General features: G+C 45.8%; 1 protein-coding gene across 1 annotated transcript in view; it reads right to left on the minus strand.

The window, feature by feature from the left end:
• Positions 1-4,254: 4,254 nt before the first annotated feature.
• Rtf1 (RTF1 homolog, Paf1/RNA polymerase II complex component) overlaps positions 4,255-16,377 on the minus strand; it is a 59,860-nt gene continuing 47,737 nt past the window's right edge. The window contains exons 9-18 of the mRNA XM_048459563.3: positions 14,155-14,237; positions 12,272-12,359; positions 12,067-12,174; positions 11,434-11,511; positions 10,772-10,893; positions 10,555-10,612; positions 9,380-9,457; positions 8,623-8,718; positions 6,600-6,711; positions 4,255-6,353 (exon numbers count right to left, since the gene is read on the minus strand). Of these exons, the coding sequence (XP_048315520.2) occupies positions 6,247-6,353; positions 6,600-6,711; positions 8,623-8,718; positions 9,380-9,457; positions 10,555-10,612; positions 10,772-10,893; positions 11,434-11,511; positions 12,067-12,174; positions 12,272-12,359; positions 14,155-14,237 (930 nt within the window). The 3' untranslated portion in view covers positions 4,255-6,246. The remainder of the gene's footprint in view (positions 6,354-6,599; positions 6,712-8,622; positions 8,719-9,379; positions 9,458-10,554; positions 10,613-10,771; positions 10,894-11,433; positions 11,512-12,066; positions 12,175-12,271; positions 12,360-14,154; positions 14,238-16,377) is intronic.

The raw sequence follows: 16,377 nt of genomic DNA on the forward strand, positions 1-16,377 counted from the left end.
AGAACACCCCCCCCCATCTATCTATATTATGTATCTGGGTGTTTTGCTTGCATGCCTATCTGTGTGCCACGAGTACCCAGTGCTCAGCCAGAGGGGGGTGTCGGATCCCTTGGGACTGGAGTTACAGTTTTAACTGTCATGTGGGTGCTGGAAATCAAACCTAGGTCCTCTGGAAAAAGGACTCTTACTACTGAGCCATCTCTCCAGCGCCTCTAAAGTTTTTTTTTTTTTTTTTTAAGACAAGCAAGGAGAATGAAGGGGCAGGAAATCATGCACTCTTGAATGAGGAACCCATTACTCTGAGACTCCAGGTCCTCCGCAGCAGAACCAGCTCAGTGATGGAGGGGAGGGATTAGGGTGTCACTTTCTTCTGGCTCAGATGGATTAATAAAAAAAATCTTGTAGCACATGCGTGGGCCTTCTAAGAGATGTTCTGAACATAAGACGCCAGTGTTCTGTGGGAATATCTTGACTCATTCACAGAGCAAACACTGAGTAGCTGCAGTGAACCAGGCATTGTGTAGACGCAAAGGTTATAAGGACAAATGGCCCTGTTACCGGGAGCGACTAGAACCCTGGCTGTAGGATGCTATCGAGCTTCCCTCCCTGCTTCCAGTGAGTTGTCAGTGGAGTCCCGCGAAGCTTGGTCTATCAGTTTCTTCGTGTGTTTCACTCTGATCACTCTGATGTCTGGCTCTGCCCAGGGCATTCTGGATAGAGGACTGGTGGGAACCAGGACCCAACCTCAATTTTAGGATGAGTAAGTGGGTCTCCTAGAAAAGGAAACGTGCAAGGTGTCTTCCTTGTCAGTCTCACCTCTGACATCTTGGTGCTGGGTTTCCCCTCTTCTCCAGCAACCATCTTAATAGCTTAGTCTTTGTGACAATATTCTGGAATAGTCAGTCATAACGATAGCAGGGCTGGGGATTAGCAGTTGGCTGACCCTCCTTAATGTCACCCTTGTTGTAAGCGAACCAAATCCTTACTATGTATGTGCTGTTAAGTCTCTCCTGACACAGTTCAGAAACAAGGTTTGCTGTTTCTTTAGGGACCTGTGTTCCTTGAGTCTCCACCTTCTCTTGAGGACAGGGAACTGCAAGGCCTCTTCTAATGACCAGTTACTAGGAGGTGATGACTTCCCGGAGGGCCTGAAGTCAGGGTGAAACTGAGGCTGCTCAAGCCCCATACACCTTAGAGGTGTGCTGGGTCTGCCTTCATAAGGGCTTAACAGGGAACTTCCCAGCCTTGCGCAGGAGAACAGGTAGATGGAGGTCCTCAACTAAAACTGAATCTGTAGCTGTGACCTCCCCTCAGGGGTCCTGGTCCACAGGGCATCAAAGTCTGACTGGAAGCAGGAACCATGGGAAGCTGTCATTGGCTGAGAGTCCCAGAAGCTAGGTCCCACTGCATGTGAGTGTAGTCACTAAGTCACCTGGCACCATGAACCATGAACAAGTCTGAATGTCAAGGCCTGGCTCCCTTAAGACTCGGGAGAGCCTCCAGCTTGGGGAATGGGGGTCGGTACAGCTACACATTAAGTGCAAGCACTCTTGATCCCAGTTGCTGCTCGGCCTTCTACTAGGGCTGCCAGGACCCGGGGACCCATCAGATCCAGCACCACACACCCGCTTAGCCAGCGGGAGGGCTTTCACCTTTCGCAGCTGCGTTTCTAGAACCCAACGGACAGGAAACCTGGGCTCCTGTTGCTGCCCATGCCTTCGGCTGGGCGGTCCTGGCAGGAAGTCAGCTTGATCCTTTCCCCTCCTTCCTTCTTCGTTTATCCCTGTTCAAGAAAGCGCTCCTCGAGGCTGGGTGTTGGAAAGCCGCGGACTCAAGTGCTCCCCGACTGGGGTTAGCTCCCAATTCCACTGTTTGGTAAATGCCGCGCTAGGGGGAGCTGAAAGAACACCCACGGCAGAGGTGGGTCCCAGGAAGGCTTCCCCTGAGGTAAATCGTTGGAAATAAACTTGCACTTCAAAAATAGGGAATTTGTTGGGATTCTTTATATTTTTCTGGCTTGAGTTTCAAATAATCCTGGAGGTGTGTGGGCGACTCGAGTCTCACAATCTTTAGTGGAGGTGTATGCTGAAAGCCCAGAGAGTGACATGGAAGGGGAATGAGGCCTCTGGAAGATTCCCCGAGTCAGACTGGCTATGTAACTTGACTTTTTAGCTACAGCTGTCTTGGTAGTTCTGGGATTAAAGACATGGGCCACCATGACCAGCACATTATCCATTTAAAGATGGGGTGCTGGGGAGTGGAGAGATGGCTCAGCGGTTAAGAGCATTGCCTGCTCTTCCAAAGGTCCTGAGTTCAATTCCCAGGAACCATATGGTGGCTCACAACCATCTGTAATGAGATCTGGTGCCCTCTTCTGACCTGCGGGCATACACACAGACAGAATATTGTATACATAATAAATAAATACTTAAAGATGGGGTGCTGTATCAGCGATTAAGTGGTGGTGCCAGGTAATGAACCCTGAACCAACTGCTGCCTCTGGCCCTCGGCTATCTCGGGTGCACAGCAGGCTGGAATTCCTAGATGTGTCTGCACTCAGTAGCTGGGTGCTACCCCAGACCAAGCAACTGCATTCCATGTCCTGCCCACCAGTCCCTGGGGCAGGCCTAAGGCAGTGGGCCCAGCACAACACAAAGGAACCCAGTGTCAGCCTTTGATCTTTGAAATGCAAAATAAACAAGTATTGAGCTGAGTTTAATTGCTTCCTGGCTCCTTGGTGCCCTTGGGTCACTAGAAGGCTCCTCTGCTAGGAGAAGCTGAGATGAAGTTAACCATTTTACACCCCTCTCCTCTCAACTGGAGGTTGCCCTTTCCCAGTGAGGCAGCAAGTGGCTGCTGCACAGCAACCAGATACTGAAAACTAAGTGGCTTGCCTACTCATTCTCTGCACCCAACAGCCAAGTCCAGTGATAACATTGGTAGACTTGTGGGTACCATCTTATGAACACCAGGCAGCCTTGCACCTGGCTTCTCCTGTCTCTGTAGGGAATGACTGCAGGTCTTTGCTGCTTAGCCAACACAGCGTAAAGAATGGCACAGCCTCGGCACTACGGGAAGTTCCCGTGGATCTCACCATGTAGGGCAGGACTTAGTCCCTGGCCTCCTGCTCCACACAAGGCAGGCAAAGGATCTGTGCCTAGGTCATAAGAAAACTGTTAGGACCAGGTTCTTGCTAGGTTTAAGCAGCACATTGGGCATCTACTTGCTCAGTTAATTCATGCTAGAACTCAGGCTGGGCCACAGAACTACCATTATGAGGATGCTGCTTAAGAGTAGAAGACAGCCTAGCAGCAGTGGCACACATTTTAATCCCGGCACTCCGTAGGCAGAGCACGTGGGCACATGGACCTCTAAGTTTGAGGTTAGCCTGGTCTACAGATTGAGTTCCTGGACAGCCTGGACTACACAGAGAACCCCCGTCTCAAAGACCAAAACTAAAACCAAAGAGCTGAGAACAGCCCCTTTGATTCTGTGAATGCAGAACCTTAAGTGGGGTAGAAAGAAAGTTCTCACCATGCGGTGGTGGCGCACACCTTTATCCCAGCACTCGGGAGGCAGGGGCAGGCGGATATCTGTGATTTTGAGGCCAGCCTGGTCTTTAAGAGCTAGTTCTAGGACAGGCTCCAAAGCTACAGAGAAACCTTGTCTCGAAAAACCAAAAAAAAAAAAAAAAGAGAGAGAGAGAGTTCTCTGGGACTTCTACACAGGACTTTAAGGGTACCACTTGGGATGCAAACTTTGTACTAAATCTGATCCCTTGTTAAAATGCCATCGTTTAACCGTTTATTTAGAAATATCTTTAGTTTGAGTGACAAGTCAGGACTTCACAGAAAATAAGACTTTCTCTGCCAGAAAATCAGACACCAGTTCTACAGACAGCATGACCTAGGCATCTGGATACTGTTACTTCCCAGAGCTGAAAAAAATGTAGACATTAGATGTTTGGGTGCTACATTCTTCAACACTGAAGTGAAGTTGGGGTGGTGGACAGGCTGCTGATGGGAAGCCCGGTTGGGGGACTGGCTGAGATCTTGGCTCAGAGGTCCCCATCCTCAGCTGAGCCTGCAGGGGGATGCTCAATGTTGTTGACTGGAATCACCAGACAGGTGGGTCAGTTGCCAGGTTACCTTTCAGTCTTCTCTGGTGGGCTCTCCTCCCTGCTCTGTGCTTTGGCGTCTCAGAACGAGGGTTTCGGCAGCTGCAGGTGGGTTGTGGCAAAGGGGCTACAGTGTGTGGCAGTTTTAATAAAAATTTTATTACACAGCCATAATGTCATCGACACTTGTCCAAATCCAAATGATACTAGATACAGATCTACACGTGGGCCAGGATGACTCCACAGGGTATATGGATTCTATGGTTGTATGTCCTTTAAACAAGAAGAAAAAGTCCAAGTCTGACATGATAGGAGAGGTCCCAGCAGTTCCGGGACCCTGCTAGAGTGCAGGTGGAGGTCAAGGTCTGCAATCCCACATTTACACCACGGTCTGTAAGAGCGTCAGCCGATGGACTCTTCAAGTACGTATGATTGCAAGGAATCCATCGCGATCCTCTACCCAGCTCTGTACCACAGCTACACCAGCTGGGGAACAGCCACACGGCTGATTCTACAGTCACAACACTTCTTCAGAACCATCTGTTGCTGCCTTTTAAAGAAGTAAAAATGTAAACTAAGATAAAGCAACACCGAGGCTTTACTCAACCATTAGAACTATTAAGTCCATTTTTGCTTAAATACTAAATACCATGATTTCCCATCATCCCTTCCTTATCCAGGAGTTGAGTGAAGTAGAGCAGAGCAGAGCTCGAGCCCGCACTGTGTGGAATCTCAGCTCTCAGCTGACTCTCTAGCCGAGCGCTGGAGGGTATCATCAGCTGTACTTTGTTCTGAAAAGATTTGTTAAATGCCACTTTTATTTACAGTTGGAGCTTTACACCTGAGAATGATTATCAAGCAGTCAGCTTATCTCTTTTCAAACATTTCATAACGACACACACACCTCTTTGCTGGCTTCACCCTAGCTGCACAGTATATATATGTGCTTACCACACATACACACACAGACACACACGGGCACGCACGCAACCAATGCACATGCTGGTAACATTTGAAACCTACATCTTTTCCTGTTTGCTCTCCACATTCATGTTGAATTATTTCTTTAAAAAAACAAAACAAAACAAAGTGTTATTCTTGCCAGACATCAAATACAATCAACTAGGAAAAGGTAGGCAGGTACACTGAGAGGGATGGGACACACTACGTTCAATCAAAAAGTCACAGGCTGTGCCTGTGAAATGAGCAAAACTCTGGCTAACCTCCCGGGGACCTGCCACGAGCTTCTTGCCCACCTACCTGGACAGTGCCTATGGGGCAAGGGGGCTAGATGGGCGTTTCCTGTGGGGTAGGGCAGTGCTGGGGAAGAGGGGAGAAGTTACACAGCTACAGCAGTCAAGCCTGTTTAGTAAGAATCACATTTAATCAGTTTCTTTCTTGCAGTTTCAGATGCTCAAGTACAGCTCAAAAAAAAAAAAATCTGAAACAGCTATAGACCCATGACAGACTGATACAAAGAGTACTGCATTTTAAAAAATGATAAAAAATCCACACACACACACACACACACACACACACACACACACACACACACACACCGCACCCACACACACTCTCAAATTAGACCCCCTCCCTCCCCATAAATGTACATTTTTTGGAAACTAAACTGTTTTTGAAAATCCCTCTTCCATGGGCACAGGAAGAAAGGAAAAATGAAGAGAGGAAAGAGGACAGCAGATGCTCAGTCCCCACTCTCTCTGCAGGGGTTAGGTGCCATGTTCAAGGGTCGGGCCCAGGGCAGTCTGAAGAGGACACTGAAATGCTGCCACTGTTGCCACCAGGGACTCTACAAGAACCCCAGCTCCACGGTAATACTGAATGTGCAGAGTGGCCAAACTGTGCTAGTTAAAAACCAAAAGCCGGTGGGGAGGGCAAACACAAATCTAAAGACAGGAAACATATCCACCTTGGGTGGGGGTGGGGCTGGTGGAAGATGGTGCAGACAAGGGAGGTCTATACAGCAAATGGCTTATATTACAATGACTGGCAGTTTAGAGTCTCTTCCCAGTTCCACTGCTGCTCCAGCCCAAAGAGGGCAAACCAGAGGAAAAGAGGAAAGTCAGACCCTGACGGGGCATGCAGGGTTGGAAGCAGCAGGCTGGGAGTGCTCAAATAAGCCCCCGTCGTTTTTTGTAGTCTTCTAAGTTCAGAGATCTCCTTGGAGCTCCATCCTTGGCTGGTGGGGCCTTGGAGGTGATGGCCAAAGCTTTGGACTCTGGGAAAGAACAAATTGGCAAACTAAGGATCTGTACAGACCTTCTGATCTTGCCTTCCCTCTTTCATGTAGCCTTGCTGACTGGAGCCTGCTCTCCCAAGAAGGACCTGTAGCCTATCTGACCTTGGCTCTATGATCATGAGAAGCAGCACCTCCTTTTCTTCCCCACAGTCAAGACTCCAGGCTGAGAGATCCACAAATCTATCTGGTCCTCAGTGCCCCTTCCATGTCCCAACACACACACACCTGAGCTCGGAACCTGTAAGTCAATCTTCACATCAAAATCATGGACTTTGAACAAGTCTTCTGAGAGGTCACTGGCTGACTTAGAATTCAAATCTTTATCCTTTCCCTGACCCTGCAATGAGAAAAGGAAACATTTATGTTATAAAACATATATGCAAACAGAGAGGCTAGAAGGTTGCCTTGCCTCAGAGGTTAAGAGCACTTTCAGAGGACCTGGATTGAGTGCCCAGCACCCACATCAAAGGTCACACCCATACATAACTCCAGTTCCAAGGGATCAGATGCCTTCTTCCGACCTCTATGGATACCAGGCACATCATGTGATAGTCATACATAGAGGTAAAACATTCACACACATAAAATAAATAAAATATAAACATATTTAAAGAAACAGCAGTCAATGATGGTCAAAGCTCTTGCTCAAGATCATATGCTTTCTTAAAAAAAATTTATTTATTTATTATGTATACAATATTCTGTCTATGTGTATGCCCGCAGGTCAGAAGAGGGCACCAGATCTCATTACAGATGGTTGTGAGCCACCATGTGGTTGCTGGGAATTGAACTCAGGACTTTTGGAAGAGCAGGCAACGCTCTTACCCTCTGAGCCATCTCTCCAGCCCCCGATCATATGCTTTTTATAATAAGCTCTCCCATCTTTTTTAATGTTACACACATGTGGACAATGAGCTTGTGTGAAATCTTCAGAAAGGCTATTTATATCTCCTTCAGACAGGATCTCCCATTGGCCTTGAGCTCACCAATTAGACTAGGCCAGTGCCCAGCAGGTCCAGGATCCCCTCTGCCTCCTGGCACTGTCATTACAGATGTAAGCCACTATGTCAGGCATTTTTACATAGGTTCTGGGAATCGAACTCAAGTCTTCACGCTTTTGTACCAATAAAATCATCTCACTAGCTCCTCCCTTGACATTTTTTTCTTAAAAAACAAAACAAACCAAACAAACTATATATATATATATTCACATATATACATATTTTACTTTTTGTGTGGTACTGGTGAATGGAACCCAGTACCTTGAGCTTGCCAGGCACACCCTCTCCACCTTAGCTGTACTCTCTTTCTCTAGCTCTAGGGCTCCTTTCAGATTGTTTCTCTCAGGGAGACCAGGAGAGACCATGAACAAAGGGCCTTCTCTTTTGGAGCCTTTTTAGGCTTCAACGTGCAAAGGAGAAGGCAGACTTGTTTGTGGCATATGAATGGAAAGGGCAGGCTTAAGACAATAGGCCCCCTTCTAACCCAAGATTCATGGCATTCATAAGGTTAGTCAGGAAAGATCTGAAATTGAAAACTACCTGCTTCATTCTGATGCATCAGCCTTCACCCCCGCAGGGAGGTATAAAGGACAGGAGCCACCCAGTTTCATGAAATGCTCGTATGCTGCACTAGGCGAGCACTCTGCCAACTGAGCCATACCCCAGCTCCTATTTATTTCCTTTCTTTGAAACAGGGTCTCATGAACTCAGGCTGGCCTTCAAACTCTTGAACTCCTGATTAAGAACAAGGGTTCCTTCACCTCCTGAGTACAGGCATGTGCCACCACATCTGCAATCTCAGCACTTGGGAGGATGCAGAGGCAGAGGTCTCTGCAAGCTCAAGCCCAGCCCAGGCCACAGGAAGACTGTTCCAGGGAAAAGAAAAACAAACAGCTAAAGGAGCTGCTCCCGGATCACCATCTCTGCCTTTACTCTTAAAACTGTCTGATCCTTACTTGCCCCTCGTTTCTTCTAATTATCCTATAAGATACACAAGACACACTGTCTTCTGTAAGAGAAAATGTGCTGTAGAGTCTAGAAGTTAGTAGCCTGGACACAGTCCAGGTCTCATCAAGCAGTGGTTTAGAATCGATCACAATTCAGTGCCAGTGCCTACATTCGTGCATAACTGGAGAAAGAACTGCAAGCACAATGCACGTTCCTCCCTATACAAACATCAGGCTGATACAAGGCTAGGTGGGCTCTTAGGTCCTAGCCAGCAGCCCAGCCCCACAGCTTCTACTTGCCTTGCTCATTTCCTTTGGAGCATCTGGCAATACTCCTGAACCGTATTTTGCATTTAGCTGGGCCAAAATGGCAGCCTGAACAGCTGGGTCTCTGGACTGGGAGAGAAAATACATAGATTATTTTAAAGAGCTTAACATTCCGAGTCCCATGCCAAATTCTCTCCCACTTACTCCCATTAACATCCCAAGTACTAATGGGCATCCACCAGCAGCTCCAGTCGTTTCCCTCAAGTCAGCAGCAGAAAAGCACAATGAAAACCTTCAAAACAGCCTGTCCAGGCCCCCATGCTAGCCAACATACACAGGCTGTGTACCCTCTGTGTATGATAACCCAAAGTCCATAATGCTTCAATATCTAAGAAAGGTATGATTAAACGCTACCTTCAGGTGAAATATACACACATTCAAAACAAATGCATTTCTTCTGTAGACCTGGGGCTCAGCCCCAAGATATCTTTATATATACTGCTAATAGTTAGTTCCAAGTTTAAATATGCTCAGTTCTGAGATGTTTTTAGTCCCACGCATTATGGATCATAATAACATCTGCTGTACTGAAAACGCACCCTGATACACAGGGTTAACTCCTAGGTTTTCACTACCTGTTTGCCCTATAGCAAGATAAAAAAGAAAGTTCAAGGCAAGCAAATCCCAGCTAGAAAAACATTATTTTTAACTTCTTTATTAATTTCCTAACGGGATTCACTTTATGTCCTAGAATCTAGGTCCTAACTAAAAACGTTCTTCAGGCACTCACATTGGACACGATGGTGGGTTTGCACTGCCGCCTCGTAAAGGGATCCATCTGCTGGTTTTTCATGTTGTGACTTTCAGCCTAAAACAGAAAATATGCATTAGAGCTTCTCCCCTCCTCTCATTTGTCCTAAGCTTACACATAAATAACATCTTTGCAAGGAACTAGGAAAAAATTCAAAAGCTGCATGTCCTTTTCAGTGATAAAGCACTTGTCTAGCACACAAGGTTCAAGGCTGAACATTGCAGAACAAGAACAAAAACAAAACAACCCCCAACAGAATAGATGCTGGAGCAACAATCAACCCCCAATAGAATAGGTACAGGAGCAAAAATCAAACCTGCCGCCAACAAAACAGATACAGGAATAACAACCTCCAATAGATACATGCTCAAGAACAAAAACCTCTCCCTACAAAAAGAGATACAGGACCAAGAACCAAACCTCCCTCAACAGAATAGATACTAGCACAATAACCAAACATGCTCCAACAGAACAGATACAGGAGCAACAATCAACCCCACTCACCCCCTTAACAAAATAGACATAGAAGTAGGAACCAAACACCCCCCCCCAACAAAATAGATACAGGAGCAACAACCTCAAAGATAAAAACAAATGTAAGGGCAGAACAGGCCAGAAAACCATTACTTTGTATCACATTAGAATGTACTGAGCAGATATGAAGAAGAGAGTGAACTCATGCTAAATGTATATGTCATTTCAATAATTTAAATCTACGCATGGATAATATACAAAAATATAAAAAAAATAATACACAAAAATTTTTATTTAACCTAAATTATTTTGTTATCTGTGGGGAGGCACATGCCTGCCATGATTGTATGTGTGGAGGTCAAAGGATAAGTTTGTAGAGTTGGTTTTCCCCTTCCACCTCTATGTGGGTTCTAGGGCTTGAATCCAGGGCACCAACCTTGCATGGCAAGCATTTTTATCTACTAAGCCATCTCACTAGTCCTAATTTCATTCTTTTGAAACAGGGTCTTATATAACCCAGACTGGCCTTGGACAGTAATACAAGCTGAGGCTGGCCTTGAACTACTGACCTTCCTGGTGCTATCTCCCAAGTGCTGGTATTACAGGTGTGTGCCATCATGCTGGAATGCCTACCATTTTACTAGAGTATTTTAGTAATCCATATGAAGTTTAAAACTCACCACTAGAGCCTTCTCAGACTCCACAATGTTCCACTCCCGATTCCGCTGGTTGATATAGCTACAAAGTAAGAGAGGTCAGTCAGTGGGCTGTGAGAGGGCTAGAGCAGCTTGGAACCTCGGCACCCCAGAAACCTGTGGAGTGTGTGAAGCACAGAGCGGACAAGGCTACAGGCCGACCAAGGACAGGGTCCTTCCCAAAACAGGCATACTGACACACCTGATAGCAGATATGTTCTTGGTCCGCTGGCGGTCCAGGGCTTCTGCCCGCTCCTCTAGCTCATTTAGCTGATCTTGGATTTGTTTGGCTTTGTCCTGATCACCCAGGTCCTCAGCCATGGCCTGTACACATAGAGACATGTGAGCTTTTGGCTGTTGTTAGCTCTCTAATTAAATATTTCATACAGCCCAGGTAAGGCACCTCACATGATGAACCAATGACAAGAAATGTGAAGTAGTTAAAAAAAAAAAAAAGTACTTGACAAAGTCAAGGTGTGTCTTTTTTTACAGTAGCAACACCTACCTTCCCATTAGTTACTGGGCTCTAGAAGCCTAGATAGTAAAGATGCAACAGTAATTAACCTTAGACTACAGTAGGCCCACATGAATAAACTTCCAAAACTAGGTCCATCCTATCTTGATGGATGGAATGGTAAACCACCTGTCATAGTGACGTTCATAGTAAAACAAAACAAAAGCATCGGAAATAAGGAAAATGGAAAGACAAGATCGACTGCACTTACAGGAAGGAAAGCTGCTGGGGATCAAGAATACAGAGCCCAGCACAGAGCCCAGCATGTTCTCCCCGTCCTGCTATCACTGACTTGGCATCAGAGAATGAACACCAGTGTGACTTTTCCATCTTAACAAGGTAAGTCCTACCTTTTCCTTTAGCAGCTGAGTCTTCTTCATAGCATAGTTTGGTGGAGCTTTTCTGAACCTTTCTTTCTCTTTTACAATCTGTACCAGAGAGGAGACACCAGCAGTGAGGCATTCCTAAACTACTTTTGTAGATGGGCTAGGGGAGCCCATTTTGAAGGTAAGCTGCTAGTTAAAGGGGAACTGCTTATCCTATAAATAGCAGTGTCCTGCCCCAGAGGGTGAGAAATTCATTCCAAGGGATACTGTGTTTCCAGGATCACGGAGATTCTTCTGGGATAGTATGAAGGAGCATGCACCAATATACAGCAGCAGCAGCAGCACAAAGGCCTGGTATTGTAAGGCTAGCCACTGTCCAAGAGAACAGAGATCCAGGAATTTTACTGAAAATTTTGGAGAAAGAAAGTTCTAGAAGAACCAAGCCTAGGAGAATACACATCCTTACAGACTTGAGTCTATGTGGTCTCACTGTAGATGAGAATGTATTGGGGAGGCTTGATGAAGCATAAGTAACAAGATAGCAACAGTAAGCATCCCTTTAATTAATTTCACATATCACAGAAAATGTCAAGACAAGCATGACCTTCTCCAAACTGATTCTTAAAGAACCCAGGCCCTAGGATTCAGGTTTCTTACCTCCTCAATGTCCTGATCATTAAATTTATAATTGAGAGCATCTTTAATAGATAATTCCTTTTTATTGATTTCATCTAGAGTAGGCAACTGCATGCCAGCCGAAAACATCTGGACCAACATATGATAAAAAAAAAAAAAAGTTGTCAATTGAGGGATTTAGGAAAGAACATGTCCACAAACAACTGCTGGTAGCCTAGCCACTTACCGCTTCTTTCCACTTCATGAATTCACTTTCTGTGAATTCCTGGTTTGACACAAACTCTAGGCGAAACACTCGTTGGTCACTGCCATGCCTACATAAAAGAGACAGCATCTCCAAGAATGTGCACGTTGATAACCAGATAAGCAACCCTACCAGACTGTGTATATTACCTGTGTCTGTGGGTCTCTGAATTACCAAAGAGACATAAAAACTGTACCACTAAAACAACTAGACCTAACTATTAAGCCCAGGCACAACACCAACTCCCAGGGGTGGTTTCAATGGGTAGCCAGGACTAACAGTGGAAACCAAGGACACTTGGCAAGTCCTTCAGAAGTCTGTTTATTATAAAGCCTCCAGAGCCCATCGGTGTCAGTATGCACTCTGCACAGGTCCTGGGATGAACTGAAGAAAAGTGTTTCTACTGACCAGTGCTTGGCAAAGTTTGGGGACTCAATGCCATCCTCTTAGAGATTTCTCTGGACACTGGCCCAACCAGCTCTTTTTTATTTCTTCTTTAAAAACAAAAAAACAGATTAAAAAAATGTATATGTATATATTTCTACAAGTATCTATGTGTGTATGCCTGGGGAGGCCAGAAAGAGTTATAGGTGGTTATGAGCCACCATGTAGGTGCTGGAAACTGAACCCAACTCTAAAAGACCAGCAAGGACTCTTAATAATAGAGCCTTTCTCTCTAGCCCCTCAACCAGTTCTTACTAAAACAAAAATATTAAATTTGTGTGTGTGTGCGTGTGTGTGCGTGCGTGTGTGTGTGTGTGTGTGTGTGAGAGAGAGAGAGAGAGAACATGTCTACAACTGCAAGTGTCACAGAGGACAACTTGCCAGAGTCAGTTCCCTCCTTCCACGTGGGTTCCTAGGACTGAACTCAGGTCACCATCTTTGCGGCAAGTACCTTTATCCTCTGAGCCATCTTGCCAGCCCCCAAACTCTGCTTAAACAAAGTAGGGAGGATGTGGGGTGAGGATTTGGGAGGAAATGGAAAGACTGTGGTGGCAGGAACTGGGCAAGGGGACAGTCAAATATGTTACTTGCTATCTGCTACATGATTCTGGCAAACTTTTTATACCTTCTGACATGGGGTCTTTAGAATTCTTAGGGTTCGTGGGGGAAGGGACGCAGACTTGTGTATTTGTTGTCTCCCTTTTCTTAAAGTCAAGGACAGGACCAGGTACAACAGAAATTATGTACTGAGTAGATGACATTTCCAATTCCCTGAAGAGGAAAATAAGTCTGGAAAGCTGACCTTACTTGTCAAAGGTGAGGCTAGTTAAGAAAGCCAGGATCAGAAGGAAGCAAGACTTCTGACTGTCCTCACAGAAAATGTCTCTGGCTCTGGCAGGAGCGTCTCATGGACCTGGCTACTGTCCTTACGTATACCACAACATATAGCAGTCTTCCTCCCTTCTGGGAGACAGTAACTTCTCTCCAGGAAACACAGACCCAAGCTTTCCTCTGTGTATTGTGGAGACCACAGTTAGTGCCCAATGCTACGAACATCATATTGGAGGCAACGACAGCCCAAGAAGCAGTCCATCTGCGGAGGGAACTAAGAGGCGTAAGAGGACCTCTTACGCCTGGGTGTGGTGGCACCCACCATTATCCCAAGCCTTGGAAAGTTGAGGCAGGATTATGAGTTTGTGTCCAGCTTGGGTTATCCAGCAAGACCTTGTCACAAGAAAGCAAGGGAAAAGGGGTGAGGAGGACGAAGAGGGAGGACATATTTCATAAGATGACTCTAGGTGGTCTGGCATTCACCATGTATGCCAGGCTGGCCTTGAACTTGCAGTCATTATCCTGTTTCTGCCACTGTGCTAGAATTATAGGGGTTTATCTTCATGCCTGGCTCAGGAAGTGCCTCTTACCGTAGCTGCAGCCCTTTGTTTGTTCTGGTACCACCCAGCTGGTAAACTTTGGCAGTTTCCACAACACCCGTAATTTCAGCCACCTAAGAGAAAGAACAGATACCAGTAAAAAGCCTCTTCCAGAGCTTTCCACATCATCGTTCTTTTGTCTCTGCCGAAGACTGAAGAACTGTGAAAGAGGAGTCCACAGGGACCTTTCTCATGCTGAGAATCCAGATGGCTCAGGCCACTAAGTCTTATGCTTAGGGCAAGCAAGGTCCAGGAAAAGGCAGTTAGTCTGGAGGGGCCCACTATAGAAACATCAAAGGTCAGTTCTTTTGCTTTTTTATTGTTTCTGAGTGTTGAACATGCTAGCTAAGGAACTGACATTCCCAGACATCCTTAAAAAACAAAATTTACTTTCATTTATTCTGTGCGTGTGCCTACATGCAGGCATATATGTGCCACATTGTGGAGGCCAGAAGATAACTTGTGAGTTTCAGTTCTGTTCAGTGCTGGTTCCAGGGAATAAGTCAACTGTCAGGTTTGATTGTGCCTTTATGAACTGAACCATTTCATCCTACACCATCCTGGCTAAATGAATGTTACTGCCAAGAAATATGTGGAGTTCAGATGACAACCCACAGTGGCTTCTTTTTCCACCATTTAACTTCTGGGGACTGAGCTCTGGTGACAAATGCTCTCATTCACTAAGCCACCCTCAAAACCCCCTCCTTGCCTTTCGTCTTTTTCAAATGAGACAGGGTTTCACTATGTTGGCCAGGCTGCTCTTGAATGCTCTTGAACTCCAGGCTCCAATCTCCTGGCTCTGTTCCCAAGCACTCAGTCCATGTTTCTAGCACTGGACTACACCTGACTCTTATTTATAGTGTGTGTGTAAGAAAGTTTGGGTTGGGCAATAGTGGAGTACACCTTTATTCCTAGTACTTGAGAGGCAAAGGCAAGTGGATCTTGGAGTTTGAGGTCAGCGTCTGGTCTATAAATTGAGTTCCAGGATAGCCAGGGCTACACAGAGAAACCCTGTCTCCAAAAAAAAAAAAAAAAAAGAAAAAAAAGAAAACAAAAAGAGAGAGAGAGAAAAGTTTGAGCTAGGGAGACGGATCAAAAGGCAAAACAGTTAAGTGCAAAGGCCTGACAACCCAAATTTGCTATCTAGAGCCTATATATTAAGCTAGAAGTGAGCTGGGCTGGGGGCACACACCTTTAATCCCAGCATTTGGGAGGCAGAGGCAAGTGGGTCTCTGAGTTTGAGACCAACCTGGTCTACAGAGCTAGTTCCAGGACAGCCAGGGCTACACAGAGAAACCTGTCTCACTTCATTATCCCCCAAAAGAAGGCAGATGGGGTGGAGCACATATGAAATTCCAGAGCTTCCATGTGGAGAAGAGAGCAGGGACAGAAGAATTACCGGGAAGCTCAGAGCCAGCTGGCCTCCTAGAGGTCACAGGGTAAGAAACAAGGTGAGAAGAACGAACTGGCTTCCCAAAGTTTCCTTCAGACTTCCACACATGCGCCACGGCACTACAACAGCAGTAGAGTGACAGACAGCAAAAGCAGAACATGCTACTTGATGACGCAAGCCTGACAACCTCCCTGAACCCTGTGAAAGGAGAGAACCAACTCCAAGATAGTCCTCGGAATTCTACATACAATTCTTTCCCAACATACACCTTACACACAGTAATAATAAGTAATTTTTTGTTTGTTTTTTGTTTTTCAAGACAGGAATTCTGTGTAATAGCCCTGGCTGTCCTGGAACTTGCTTTGTAGACCATTGCTCTCAAATGAGTGCTGGGATTAAAGGTATGCGCCACCAGCCCAGTGAAGTAATTTTTTTTTAAGATTTTAAAATTTGTATGTTTGTGCTCATATGGAGACCAGAAGGCCAGGTGTCCTGTCATTTTCTGCTGTATTTTTTGAGAAGAGGTCTTTCACTGAACAGGGAGACTGGTGTCCCAGATGGACTGGCCAGTGAGCCCCTGGGACCTGCCTCAGCACAGGTTACATATGTGTACTGCCAAAACATGCTTTTGTATGGGTGCTGGGGACCTGAATGCAAGTCCTCCTGCTTATGTAGAAGCACTTCACCTAATAAGCTATGTCCCCAGTCTGAGCACCTAGTTTCCTAGTTTTTGAGATAATTTTTTGTTTGTTTGTTTTTTAAATTGAGACACCATCTTGAATGTAGTTTAGGCCGCTCTTGAGCTCACTGTGTAGCCCAAG

The sequence above is a fragment of the Myodes glareolus genome, chromosome 10 (genome assembly GCF_982192425.1).
Source record: "Myodes glareolus chromosome 10, mMyoGla1.1, whole genome shotgun sequence".
Taxonomy (NCBI): Eukaryota; Metazoa; Chordata; class Mammalia; order Rodentia; family Cricetidae; genus Myodes; species Myodes glareolus.